Below are 13460 nucleotides of genomic sequence, written 5' to 3' on the forward strand. Positions count from 1 at the left end.
CACAGCCATCTGTGACTCTAGTTCTGGGGGTCTGGTGCTCTCTTCTCACCACTGAGGGCAGCAGGCACACATGGTGCAATAAACACAGGCAAAACACTCACACAAATCCAAAGCTTTTAAATTAAAAAAAGATGGTAAACACTAAATATGTGCATATGTCAATTCCTTACAAAAGGAATTTTTTCTTTTTTCTTCTCGGAACCAAGTCTCACTGTGGAGACTGGGCTGGCCTGGAACTTACTGTGTAGACCAGGCTGGCCCCTGAATTCTTAGACCCACCTGCCTCTGCCTCCCAAGTGCTGGAATTAAAGGAGGTGCCACCACGCCAGGCCATAATCTTTCCAAGAGCAAGGCAGAGAGGCATTTTCTAGCAAGAATCCATCTCAAAAGACAGATGAATTACACCAAGGAGAAAGCAATTCCACAGTTGTCCCAGAATTATTACACCAACAGGCATTAAATCACTCAGATTCAGAGCAACAATTGGGTAAATTGTCATTTTTTTATTGGAAAACAAATATACAACTTGGAATGGATTTGAGGCAAATTGTGCCATAAGCAGATTTTTAAGTGGCTAAACAAAGTTTAAAAAGCAAGTAACAATAAAAGAAAATGTTTCTGGTACAATACCAGCAGTACAAAAAAATAGTGTACGAGTACCTGGATAAAACACCCGTTTTGCAATAGTGCAACTTTGAAGAACGTATTGTTGACTGTCCACAGTCCACGCACTCCACACTTCAACAATAACATGCTGACAGTTCCTAAAAACTACTTTAAAAGGCATAACCCAGATGTTCCCTCATTTGACCAACTCCATCTAAGTTTAGATGTGCAGAAGGGCTTGGATATATCCAGAGTAAGCCACATGCAACATGTTACTTGATCAATTTTCTAAAATAAGGTTTAAGGACAATGACAGAAGGGAAGAAAACATGGAGGAATGAAATCCTAATTACTATACATGCATATTTTTTGACAGTAGGGGGAAACCTTTTACAGATAAGTTACAAACAAAGAAAAGGCAAATAAACAATTTTGTACAAGAAATTTAACACATTCTGTACAATGTCTTCACTTTGCTGTCATCATTTGTACAAACTCTGAAAAAATAAGAAACACAAAATTATGAGTCAAAGACAAAGGACATAAGCAATCATAACTACTAAACTCTGCATTTTCTACTCCTTTTCTGGAAACAGAGAAACAAGAAAGGCAGTTTGTGGCCAAAGTTGGAACTTCATAAATCACTGTATTTGGGATCCTTAAACACAAGACCATTGCCATTAGGCCTATGGACAGAGTTCACTGGTGGAATGCTTGTCCAGAATATACTCGATGGGAGAACCTTGGCTTGGTTTAGACTTGAATTTTGTATCTGCTGGGTTAGCAGTCAATACTGTAACTATCTTATAAAGTTACATTTTATGCTACTTACAACTGTTATGAAAAATACAAGTGAAAAAGTGAAATGTAAGATTAATTCCCTTGAGTCCATGTCTAAAGCTGCACTCCCTAAAATGGGCGTCCTCAAGTTCCAAGTGGCCTGAGATACTTTTGAATTCAGACACTTTCAGACAGGAGTCAGAAAGAAAAAAAGAATCTAGTTAGATACAAAGTCTATTAATTTTATTTTAGGGAATCCACAGTAAAATTTGAAACTTTCCAAATTATCCCTCCACCTTCTACTAAAGAAACTGTACAGTTCCAGTCAATTTCCTAGGTGCAGGTGTAGAACTGACACTCTGAGTTCTTAGGTGAGTGATGTAGTCTTGTTGGCAAGCATTTTAAATGATATAAATTTAGTGAAAACTATTTTAGCACCCAAATTTTGGGAGGTAAAGATTACTGATTTTTAGCTATGTAACACCTCCAGCAATCTGAAATATGGAGCAACTGTGACTCACCTTCATAGTTTACCTGCCCGTCACCATCAATATCTGCTTCCCTGATCATTTCATCAACCTCTTCATCTGTCAGCTTCTCTCCAAGGTTTGTCATCACGTGACGAAGCTCTGCTGCACTGATATAGCCATTGCCGTCCTACAAAAACGTAGGAATAAATGTCTGAGTGATATTTGAATTGCAGTATTAACCAACGATTTCATTTTTGAAAAATCACATAAATTGGGGGTGGGCGTGGTGCTTGCCTTTAATCCCAGCATTCAGGAGGCAAAGGCTGGTGGATCTTTGTGAGTTCAAGGCCAGCCTGATCTACAAAGCGAGTTAGTTCCAGGACAGAGAAACCCTATTTGAGGGTGGGGGAAGGTAGACTATTCACATAAAGTGAAGAGAATCCATGCTTGGTTGGTCTATAAATGTCATTAAGAAGGATGTCCCTATAATCCAAAGGCACATAATGTATCCTTTGCAAGGAGAGTCATGACTTGGAAACCCAAATTCACACTCAATTCTTAAGAGCCTGACACTTCTGTTGGTTGAAGTCATCAGAAAAGCCATCTCCAAAGAATACATGTAGGTCCCATTAGCTCCATTTCATTCTCTCCACATTCATTCCTTGAACCTTACCTTATCAAACACGCGGAATGCTTCTCTAATTTCCTCTTCACTGTCTGTATCTTTCATTTTTCTTGCCATCATTGTCAAAAATTCAGGGAAGTCAATTGTGCCATTACCTGAAAATCATTTGTACAAACATGAATTAGAATGTCAACACCTCTGCATCGCACCTTCCACACCCCCTAAACTGAAGACTTACCATCTGCATCTACTTCATTAATCATGTCCTGTAGCTCTGCTTCTGTGGGGTTCTGCCCAAGAGACCTCATCACAGTCCCCAGCTCCTTTGTTGTTATAGTCCCATCACCGTCCTTGTCAAATAGTGAAAAGGCTTCTTTGAATTCTGTCAGAAAGACCAAAAAATCCAAACATGCAGATTAAAAAAAAAAAACACTTCCCCATAAGATGTACTAACTCATCAGGTGGTGGTGGCGGGGGCGAACGCCTTTAATCCCAGTACTGGGGAGGCAGAAGCAGAAGGATCTGAGTTTTGAGCCCAGCCTAGACTACAAATCAAGTTCCAGGACAGCCAAGGCTACAGAGAAACCCTGTCTCAAAAAAGTACTAACTCTTCAGAAAAGAAAAAATATACAGCATTTCAAATGAAGCTTTGATTTCTAACAAGTCAGGTGGAAATACCTTGTGATAATCTGTCAAAAATCTTTGATCAAACAACCCACTGTGTTCATGTTGAGTTACCAGAGATTTAAAAATCTCAGGAAATTCAATATACAGAGAGATGTTTAGAGGTCACTTCAAAGGTTAAAGCTATGTCTAAAATCAATGGAAGTGTTTAAAAAAATGGTATCAATGCTTATCTATCTCTGCCCAGATTTATACTTTCTAATTTCATCTCTAGACACACCTACATGTCCACTATATATGTCCACTGACATACATGTTCATGAATATAAAATTTCAAATTTTATAATCATTTTCTCTTTAAATTCAAAGCAAGAACATCTAAAACAATGAACTGGGTCAGTTTTCTAGCAGCAAGAAAGGCCGGCCTACCATCCAACAATGTTAGTAATGAGTCGAATGGGGCTGGGGAGATGGCTCAGCGGTAAGAGCCCTACCTGCTTTTCCAGGACCCAGTTCAATTCCCAGCACCCACATGGCAACTCACAACTGTCTGTAACTCCAGTTCCAGGGGACCTGACATCCTTATAGACATAAGGCAGGCCAAACACCAATGCACACAAAATAAAAATTATTAAAAAAATGAGCCAATCAAGCTATTAAAGTCCACTTCAATCTAAGTGGAGTACTATGGAGAACAGAGGCAATTTTGAATAGAAAACTTCAAGCTTATAAAAGTGAAATTCTTCATTCAAAGACTTTAAGGTAATGAAGTTGTAATTATGTTCCTTCTAAATCAAACATTTCAGGAAAGAAGTGGAACAGCAATTTTATCTTCTGATGGGAAATTAATAAATTTAAATATAGTACTCCCAAGGTCATACCAATGGATATTAAAAAAAAGCCACTCCTCTACAAGTCAGGTATTTTCTAAGTACATTAAACTCTGCTCCATAAAGATGTGTATCTGACATGTTTAAGAGATGGCATAGTGCAATGCTTGTCTATTTCTGTCCCAATTTGTACTTTCTAATTCTAGTTCACACATCTCTAGACACACCTCTATCTCCACTGACTGTCCACGGACACACATGGTCACTTTAAGCTGGAGCAGCACTACTCACACCCACGCCTCTCAATCAGCCCATTACTGATAGTACTTGCAGCAAAAATGCACCAACTGAACTTCAACCAGCTTAACATCCATCCAAATGAGACCACTCATCCAACTGAGAGGTCAAAGTTCAAAACTCTCTTGGCTTCCAGAAGAGCATTTTGATTTTTTTCCCACCCTACATTAACAAGGCTCAGGTTTTTGTCTCATTTTATGGTCAAATGCTACCAGCCTTATCCTTTTACTCCCTGGTCATTTCATCTATGCCCACTTACAGCAAAGACCTGCATCTAACTCACCTTTCTGACTGCCCAATAAAAAAGCTTCCCCTTGGCTAACAAGATATGTAATAAATAAATCCTATCTATAATCCTCAGCAACTCCAGGGAAGTCGCTTCAATTGAAGCCTATAAATAAGTTGTATTAAATGCTACTCATTCTTTTTTCCTCTTCTGTAACTAGTATTTTGGTTCAAAGTTCCACTCATCTTTTGCTTATACTATTAAAATGCTTAATTGGGTTCTTTTCTGAAAATTACCCACAATTACCAGATACTATTACCTTTTTGGAAAGGCAAGTTACTTTCTTCAGCATAGAACAATTGTTCAGCTTCTTATTTAGATTAGGCATCGCTGACTTCTTTGTACTCTAGTGAGTCTCTCCAAGCACAGACACTTCTAGTTCACTTAAATATTACTATTTCCTGAGGAACCCATCTACTATCAATCAGGGCTTAGGAACTGACTGCAATAATGAGTAATTGTACACAGCACCAACCTAGATCAACCTAGTTACTAAACAAATCAAGGTGTTCCCTACCTACAAACAGGATTTGGTAAAGACTAATTCACTAAATTTACATACTTTTTAAAGTTCTAAGTGCCTTTTCACAAATAATCAGTGTAGGCACAAACTACCACCTACTTAATTATTAAAGAGTTCAATATTTAGAATTATGTATTTATATTACATTTTCTACATACATCTGGCTATGAAAATCAGTAAGTACATAAATTCCCAGTGTTTAAGATGGAACAATCAAGCTATTGTTATATTGTTATATGGTTTATAAGCTAAATTGTAGGAAACAGCTTAAGTTTAGGTATTCTAAATCTCAAAGGTTTAAAACATCCATAAAACACCCCACAGTGGTTGTGTACCTATAATCCCAGCACTGGGGAGGCAGGAGAATCATGAACTAGAGACCAGCCTGGGCCCTTCCTCAAACAAAATTGATTATCCATGCTATACCTGCTATTTATAAATACAATAAAGGAACTAAGGACATTATTTAAAGGCCAAATTTATAGTCATACATTAAAGGCTCTCCATTCTTTTTTTTTTTCTAGATAGGGTTTTTGTGTAGCTTTGGCTGTCCTAGAACTCACTCTAGAAACCAGGCTAACATCACTAGAGATCCGTCTGCCTCTGCCTCCTGAGCGCTGTGATTAAAGGTGCGTGCTGCTGTCACCACCTTTTGTTGTTAATACTTGAAAGCTTTTTAAAAAATTTTCTGTGCATTGTTTTTTTTTCCTGCATTCATATCTGTGTGAGGTGTTGGATTCTCTGGAACTGTGGTTAGAGACAGTTGTTGCAATGTGAGTGCTAGGAATTAAACCCAGGTCCTCTGTGGAAGAGCAGCCAGTGCCCTTAATCACTGAGCCATCTCTCTCCAGCCCCAAGACTCTTATTTTTATGCTAGACTCAGAGATATGAACAACTCCTTTAAGATATATCTCAAAATATATATTTTATATCCCATCTGCTTTTACAGTTCACTTGATCTTCAAAACTAGCACAATCTGTACACTCATAGATTCATTTTATTATAAGTATTAATTCCCATTAATGATAATAAATACAAATCCAGGAGCTAAAATGTGAGCATGCAGTAAAAATACTGTCATAGCTATCTTCTATAGCACACCTTTATCATTATGTTAATTACTACTATAAATTGGATAAGAAAGTTATTTTAATCAAATCTGGACCTTAAAAGTCTAAGACTGAGGTAGATTTCATTTTTTAAAAAAGTACCTTTTCCTACCAGTCTTTCAAATGTCGAACAATGAAGTACAGACAGAGTTGTAACAAAATTAACTGGTTATTGATGTCATACTATGATGGGGCAATATACACTGACTTGAGTAACTATTTCACCTGAACAAGTAGTTTTTTCTCTAGACCAAGTTATTTACTGTTAGAATTTCTAACCAAATCTGTAGTATTGACTATTACAATATGAGGATTAAAATAGCTTCATTTGTTCATACAATGTTTCCTTATATGTCCCTATCTGGTCAACATTTCTTTCTGGAAAGACAAGTGACTTAAGACTCCAAAATATTATTGTCCACCAGTAATCTACCAGTTATGAAGGAAAAAAACCAACAACTGTGCCTCTAAAGCAGACGGTGAACGTGAGGAGGAAGGGCCTCACTGGGATTGTAGGCAGTGCTCTGTACCCTTTTGGTGTCACATCCTGGAGAATACAATTTATCCTTTCGAAAACCATTTATTCAGTACTTAGCTTATGGTAGGCACTGGGCTGTAAAAACCAGTCAGTCAGTCCACCTGCTCCTGGATTGATCTTTATAAAATTTTAGTTCCTCAATAAAACCAACTCAAAAGAATAAACTTAGAACATTCAGGAGGGGAAGGTAAAGGGTCATAGGATGCTAAAGACCAATCTGAATGATAGAGTTAAACTGTCTCAAAAATCCAAGTACTAGGGATGTAACTCAGTGCCAGAGCGCGTCACGGGCAGGCAAAAGGCCCTAGGCCCAATCCCCAGCACCAGAAGGAGAAAGCAAACTGCTGCTGAATTATTGGGAACATGGAAACAGTTAAATTAGATACAAATCTTATGAGGCCAAGCACAGTGGTGATGCCGATAATCCCTGCATTCAAGAGGCAGAATTAAATAAGTTCAAGTCTAGCCAATTCTTCCTAACAGGACCGATCTTGTTTTCAGAAACAGAAAGAACACAACTGGCAAACTTCCACAACATTTCAGAATTAGCCAGTCATCTCAAAATATCAGAATAAAATCAGTTAAATATTACAGCATAAAGACAATGGGTTGTATGCATTAAATTCATTTACTCCTTTCAAAAGGTTCATCTCAATAGCTGTCAGGCTTTTAAAGCCAAAATTCAAATTACTACAGTGGCATTTGTAAAAGCTAAGAGTTAGAAAATCTGAAAAGGAACCAGAATACTAGTGATATTTGTTAAGTGTTTCTCTAGAGAAAAGGTTACTCACCAATCTATCATACAGACTGAATATTGTGCATCTGAAAGGCTTGGGACCAGAAATATTTCCAATTGCAAAGTATTTCCTGTGTCATATACACCTTTATACACACTAGAAGTCCCTTTTTATACAGTGTCTTGTCATTCTGACCACAACCCATCTCTGTGGATGAGGTAGAATGCACAACCTTTTATTAATCATGGCATGTTAGCACTCAAGTTTTGGATTTTGGAGAACCAGTCTTGTAGACATAAGGGGCTGCTTAATCTGTATTTAACCCAAATGTAAAACACCAACTAATTTAAAGTCCGTGTAAATTCAATGTTTATTTTTTTCTGACTCTATATTTCAATGTAATTTAGTTACTGTACATACACACCCCCCACCTTATATGGTAACCGACTTGAAGTTTCATGCCTGTTGGGTGATAGTAAACAACAACACAAAAAATAAGAAAACCCACCACCAGCAGCTGGTATCTATTCTCATTCTCTCTCTCTCTACACACACACACACACACACACACACACACACACACACACACACACTTATAGTCACACCTAACAAAGCAGGGCTAATTATTGTATTTATTATACATTCAATTTATCACCATTCATGACATATCAAAGTCAATTATTTCATCTAAGTATCTTGAGTTTTGTTATTCAATTTATAATAAACCCCAAAGGATATAATTCACCAGGGTATTTCTTACCTGCAATCTGCTCTTCAGTCAGTTGGTCAGCCTACCAAGAGATCAGAAAGGTGGGTTAATGACTTACAAGTATGTAAATTAGCAACTACAGCAACAAGTTTTAAATCTTTCAAGGTTCATTCAGTTCAATGATCCCTAGAACACAATAGGTAGGCACAATGTGTACACATTGGTTTTATATTCATAGCTAAACAAGTCTGACTCCAAGATTATGCCAGATATCTCAGAATGATTTGAAACTTAAAAATTTAAACACAAATATTAGATCATTTAGCATTCTTATTTTAAACAATAAAATCCTACAAAACCAGTTTCCTTTTTCAATTAGACTACCCTTTGGGCAGGAGGGGAAAGACAGGGTTTCTTATGTATCCCTGGGTGTCCTGTAACTAGCTCAGTAGACCAGGCTGGCCTCGAACTTAAGAAATCCACCGGTCTCTGCCTCCAGGGTCCTGGGATTAAAGGCGTGTGCCACCACCTAGCATAGACTACCCCAATTTAAACTAACCTCCCATGCCAGCTTTTAAAAATCAAATTATTAAAAACTGCCATTCAATGACTTAAGAATGTCAAACTGGAAAAGTCACTACCATAAATGGTTAAACACAACCCTGACACAAAAGTGATTTCCCAAACCTAATGGAGCAGAGGGGTGAGAAGCACCACCACCACTTTTACTACTCCCCTGACTGGCAGGCAAGTGCAAAGATTCTAAACAAAATACACAGGTTTCTTGTTACAGCCTCCACCAGTAAATATTCTCATCTGTGCACACATCTAACGCCTGGTATGTGGTCCTCTGCTAATTTAAAATCCCACACCAAGAAGCCAGGCAATGGTGCACATGACTCTCACTGCTTGAGATGCTTATACTCTATCTCGAGTCCAGGCCAGCCTGGTCTACACAGAAAGTTCCAGGACAGCAAGAGCAGCGGGGTGGGGGTGGGGGTGTGGATCGGTATCAAAAATAAAATCCCTACCAACATGGGGTTAAATGTACCATGATTACTCCATTATCTTGTTAAGGGAAGAAAAACAGCCTGCTCCCTCATGTTTTAAGTGAACAGATCCCTGGGGAAGGGTTGAACCTTTATATGGAATGACCTCACATATTTCTCTAGTGAACAGCATAAGGATTTGAAAGGGAATCCAAAAGATAATTTTCTTTCTCAACAATTTTGATTCATGGCACCATGGTCATTAGTTGAAGGCCATTCCAGGCTACTCAGCAAGATCTTAATTTAAAAAGCAACATTCAATTTAAGCACAATATAAATTGAATTAATTTATTTCTCCTTGAAAAAAAAAACAAAACAAAAAAGGGCTAGGGATGTAGGCTCATCACTACAGTGTTTGCCAAACATGTTAGGTCCTGGGTTCAGTTCCTAGTATTAGGAGAGAAAAAAAAAGGGGGGGGGTCAAGGAGTTAGGTGACTTAAAATTGAAATGTCATCAATTATGTTATGTTCAAGTGTACAAGATCCTAAGATAAAAAAATGTATTTTCCCTAAGTACCAATCCTCGAGCACCCCGTTACTTGAAGCAAAAAAATCTACTTGCACAAACTAAAACCAAAAGGCACAAGCAGCACCCTACAAACAAAACGAAGTTAGTGAAATCAACTGAAATTATTTTAAGCCTAAAAATGTTAAGCTTAACTGTGTGGCAGGCACCATAGTGTGTGGAAATCGGAAGGAATGTATGCTATGAATTAGTGCAGGAAAGCAGCCAGTGACAACGTGGATTTCATTTGCAATAGGTTGGGTCAAAAGACACTAACAGTAAGTCAATCTTCTAAGTTGGCTTACAAACTCAAAATTTAATGCCCCCAAACAGTCCAGTTCGGTTATCCCTGTCTCCTAGCAAACATAATCTTAGGACCTGGCACAAATACCACCTTCATGGAATGAATCAGGCACACAGAAACTAAGTTTTTCAGACAACTTGAAAACCTCTCAACTTTGCTTCCAAGCTTTCATGAAAAGTCTTTCTTGAGTTTAAGGTTTTAACATAAACTTCACCACTTCACCTGTAAGTTCTAGAATTTTTATTCCTTTTAAATTTTATTCCTAAAATCAAGAGCTTAGAACTATCTGGCACTCAATTTTTCCAACTTCTCTTCCGTCTATGTAGAGTGCCATTTTCTCAGAACCAAAATTAGACTTTTGGGAAAATACCAGCTCATTAGCATGTGTTTATCTCAATAAGGTGAAGACTATTCACCAGAGAGATGACTCTCTGGTCCTAACTCTCTTACTTCTGCAACCACTGATGTAATCCCTCCTGCTGTTCTCGTCGTTCCAGAGATTTCCAATATACTTTCAGGTCCCACCCCAACCTACTGAACTAGATCCTGCATTTTGGGTCACCAGTGTAGATCTTTATCAGGAAATCCATCTGCATTTTAAAGTCACCTGAACTCAATGCATTGGTACACGTTCTAAATAGCACTCAAAAAGGCTGAAGTGATTTGAAATTTTTTAAAAAATATCTGGCATAATTATCTGAATAAATTTATAATTCCATGGACTTTAAAGTGAACACAAATGCTGCATCTTCATTCTGTTCATTTCCTCAAATTCTACTTATGTACACAACAAATGCTTCATATATTTTCTTCAATTATAGGAATTACTCATTACCTGACATCAAAACCAGTCTAAGTTATTTCTGTAGGAAAAAAAGGTCTTTATTCTGACAGATGGCACTAAAAAAGAAACCAATGGAACCAACTTCACAAAAACTAGGATCTTTACTGAAATCCTAAATTCTAGCTGAAGCTAGACATTTCTATATTATAATGGAGCCAAAACAAATTCTTCTATTTTCGGATTAGTGGAACAACTTAAATACACTGAAAATATTTTCTACCTCGTCACATCTTTTATCACCCTGACCTTAATATATTCCTTCCAATAAAAAAATTTCAATAAAAATACATTAACTACGTGTAACTCAAGAGCTTTGTAACCAATTCTATATACACTGTCCCAATAGTATAATTTTTCTCTTTATCAGAGTCCTCAATCTATGTCTTATAAATTATGAAGTAGCCAGAACAATTGTTAATTTAACAGAAACCCTCAATGCATCAATGATGCATTTAACTATTAAAAACTTACTGAGGAAAAGGACCAGTGTAAGATATAAATTATAGTTTTCCAATAAAATTTTAAATTATATCTTGCTAACTTAAATAAAATCAACAATTCGCAGTGTTGATTATATGCCTATAATTCACATCCTATTTCGCCTTACAGAGAACAAACTCAGCCAGCATATAAAATTCAAAAGTTATATATCAAAACACAAAGAATTTACCAAACTTAAATGAATGCTAGCTCTCTCCAAGGTGAACTCTCCCCACACCCAAACAGGCTGGAGGTTTCAGTTGGCAGGAATCCCCAACTAGTGTTTAAGATGTCACCTTGCCTCCTGGACACACCCATTGCTGTAACCACTTGGCAGAGGGAGTAAAATAAGTATTGCAAATTATCGCCCTCGTTAAATTTTTTTTACAGGAAACAGGAGGTTCCAGCATTATTTTTTTAAATTCTTTCTAAAATCGGCTGTTTTCCTGTATACTCTTTTACTGCATTACCGCAGAAAAGAACTAAGATCGGACGGCAACTTCGACACCGAAACACCAGTCGTTTTCAAGGAACGCCGCGTGTGGTCGAGGTGAACAGGAGTGCACCTGAGCACTCAAGAATTTAGCGACTCGCCCCTTAATTTCTACTTTAACACTTTCACCAGCTTGCTTTGGCTGTAGGCGGAAAACGCCTTCGAGTCCCTAAATGAAGTTGGTTGCTTTTGGTTTACGAGCTGTGTTATTTGGAGAGGGCGCCCGACTTCGGGCAAAAAGCTAGTTTTCTTCGTCGATAAACTAAAAAATAGTAAAATACTAAAAAAAAAAAAAAATTAAAAAAAAACCATCGTCTGGTGCTGGAAGACAGCACCAGATGGAGTAGAACAAGCAGCACTGCGGGCGGGGGGGGGGGAATGGGGGAAAGCTGCAGGGCCCCCCCTCCCCCGTCCATCCCCGCAGCGCCGCGGGCCGCCCAGACCTCCGCAGTCCTGCAGGTGCCAGCGCAGCAGCTGGGGCGCGAGCCGAGCCGGGCGGCGGCTCCCGGGTCCGCGCGCCCGTCCTCCCCCCCGCTCCCCAAGGCTGCTCCCAGCACGGGCTCGACCCACACAGCTCGCCCCCGGCCCGGCTCGCTTCTCCTCGCGGGGATGCAGACTAACGGCGCCCGCTCGCCCCAGGGCCCCGCGCTCCCCTCCCGCCCTCCCCCACCCTCGACGCATGGCGGCCGGGCGGACAAAGGCGCTTCCTGGCGCCCGCGCTCGGTGGTGGCCGTTGGCGGTTTGAATCCGGGCCCCCGGGGCTGACCTTTCGAGCAGTTAGCAGCTACGCGCCCGCACGCTCTCCCCGCGGACCACACCGCCACGCACTCCCCACCCTCCCGATCGAGCCTCCCCAGTCAAGCTCCACAGCGGTCCCCCGACTCAGGAAACCCGGGAGACCCCGAGCGGGGGACACCTGCGACATAACCGCCGCAGGGGCCCCCTGGCCTCTTTTGCGCCATCCGTCTGGCGAAGTCGGCTCCTCGAGGGTGTCAGGAAGGATAGGTCCCCTCTCTAGTCAATCGGCTTCAGCATCTTTTCCCCACCGGCAGCTCGGCTACGCACTCACCATGCTGCAAGGGCTACGGGTTTCCGAGACGCGACCACACAACCACTCGGCTCGCTCGCTCCGCTCGGACTAATTCTCCGCCTCTGCCCCCAGCTCCTCATAAACACCTCCCTCCGCCAGATCCCTCCGCCTCACGCCAGATAACGGAACATAGCGAACGAGTCCCGGCTAGCCCCCTCCCCCGCCCCCCCCTCCCGGACTCTCCGGGAGACCCCCTTTCACCACAGTCACTTGGCAGACCAGGCAAGAGATAAAGGGGAGCAGGGGAACGGATGACGTAAGTGGGCTTCTTTGCCAGGCAAGCCGTTAGAAGGCCGGGGGAATCACGCCTGGGAGGCGCTACTTTGCGGCGCGGAGGAGCACCGCGGCGGGAAGGGGTACGCCGATAGTCGTTGAGCTAGCTTCTGATTGGCTGGTTTGTACCTGCAATGCGTCACTTGCTCTTGCAGCCGGTGCTGCTTCTGCTGTTGCTGCTCCGGCCGCGCTGTCCTGGCAACTGCGCCAGGCGGCAGCGTGGCTCGCTCTGCGCTTGGCTGAAGGACCTTCCTCCACCCGGTCCTCCCAGCCACAGGCACATACAC

At 40.6% G+C, this 13460-nt stretch overlaps 1 protein-coding gene across 1 annotated transcript; it reads right to left on the reverse strand.

The window, feature by feature from the left end:
• Nucleotides 1–482: 482 nt before the first annotated feature.
• Calm2 (calmodulin 2) lies at nucleotides 483–13035 on the reverse strand. Its single transcript, XM_005354714.3, has 6 exons — nucleotides 12880–13035; nucleotides 8187–8217; nucleotides 2720–2863; nucleotides 2530–2636; nucleotides 1908–2043; nucleotides 483–1103 (listed from the first exon to the last, which is right to left on the reverse strand). Exons 1-6 carry the CDS (start codon nucleotides 12880–12882, stop codon nucleotides 1075–1077), a joined length of 450 nt encoding a protein of 149 aa, XP_005354771.1. The 5' UTR covers nucleotides 12883–13035; the 3' UTR covers nucleotides 483–1074.
• Between the last annotated feature and the right edge of the window lie 425 nt (nucleotides 13036–13460).

The sequence above is a fragment of the Microtus ochrogaster genome, chromosome 16 (assembly GCF_000317375.1).
Source record: "Microtus ochrogaster isolate Prairie Vole_2 chromosome 16, MicOch1.0, whole genome shotgun sequence".
NCBI classification, from domain to species: Eukaryota; Metazoa; Chordata; class Mammalia; order Rodentia; family Cricetidae; genus Microtus; species Microtus ochrogaster.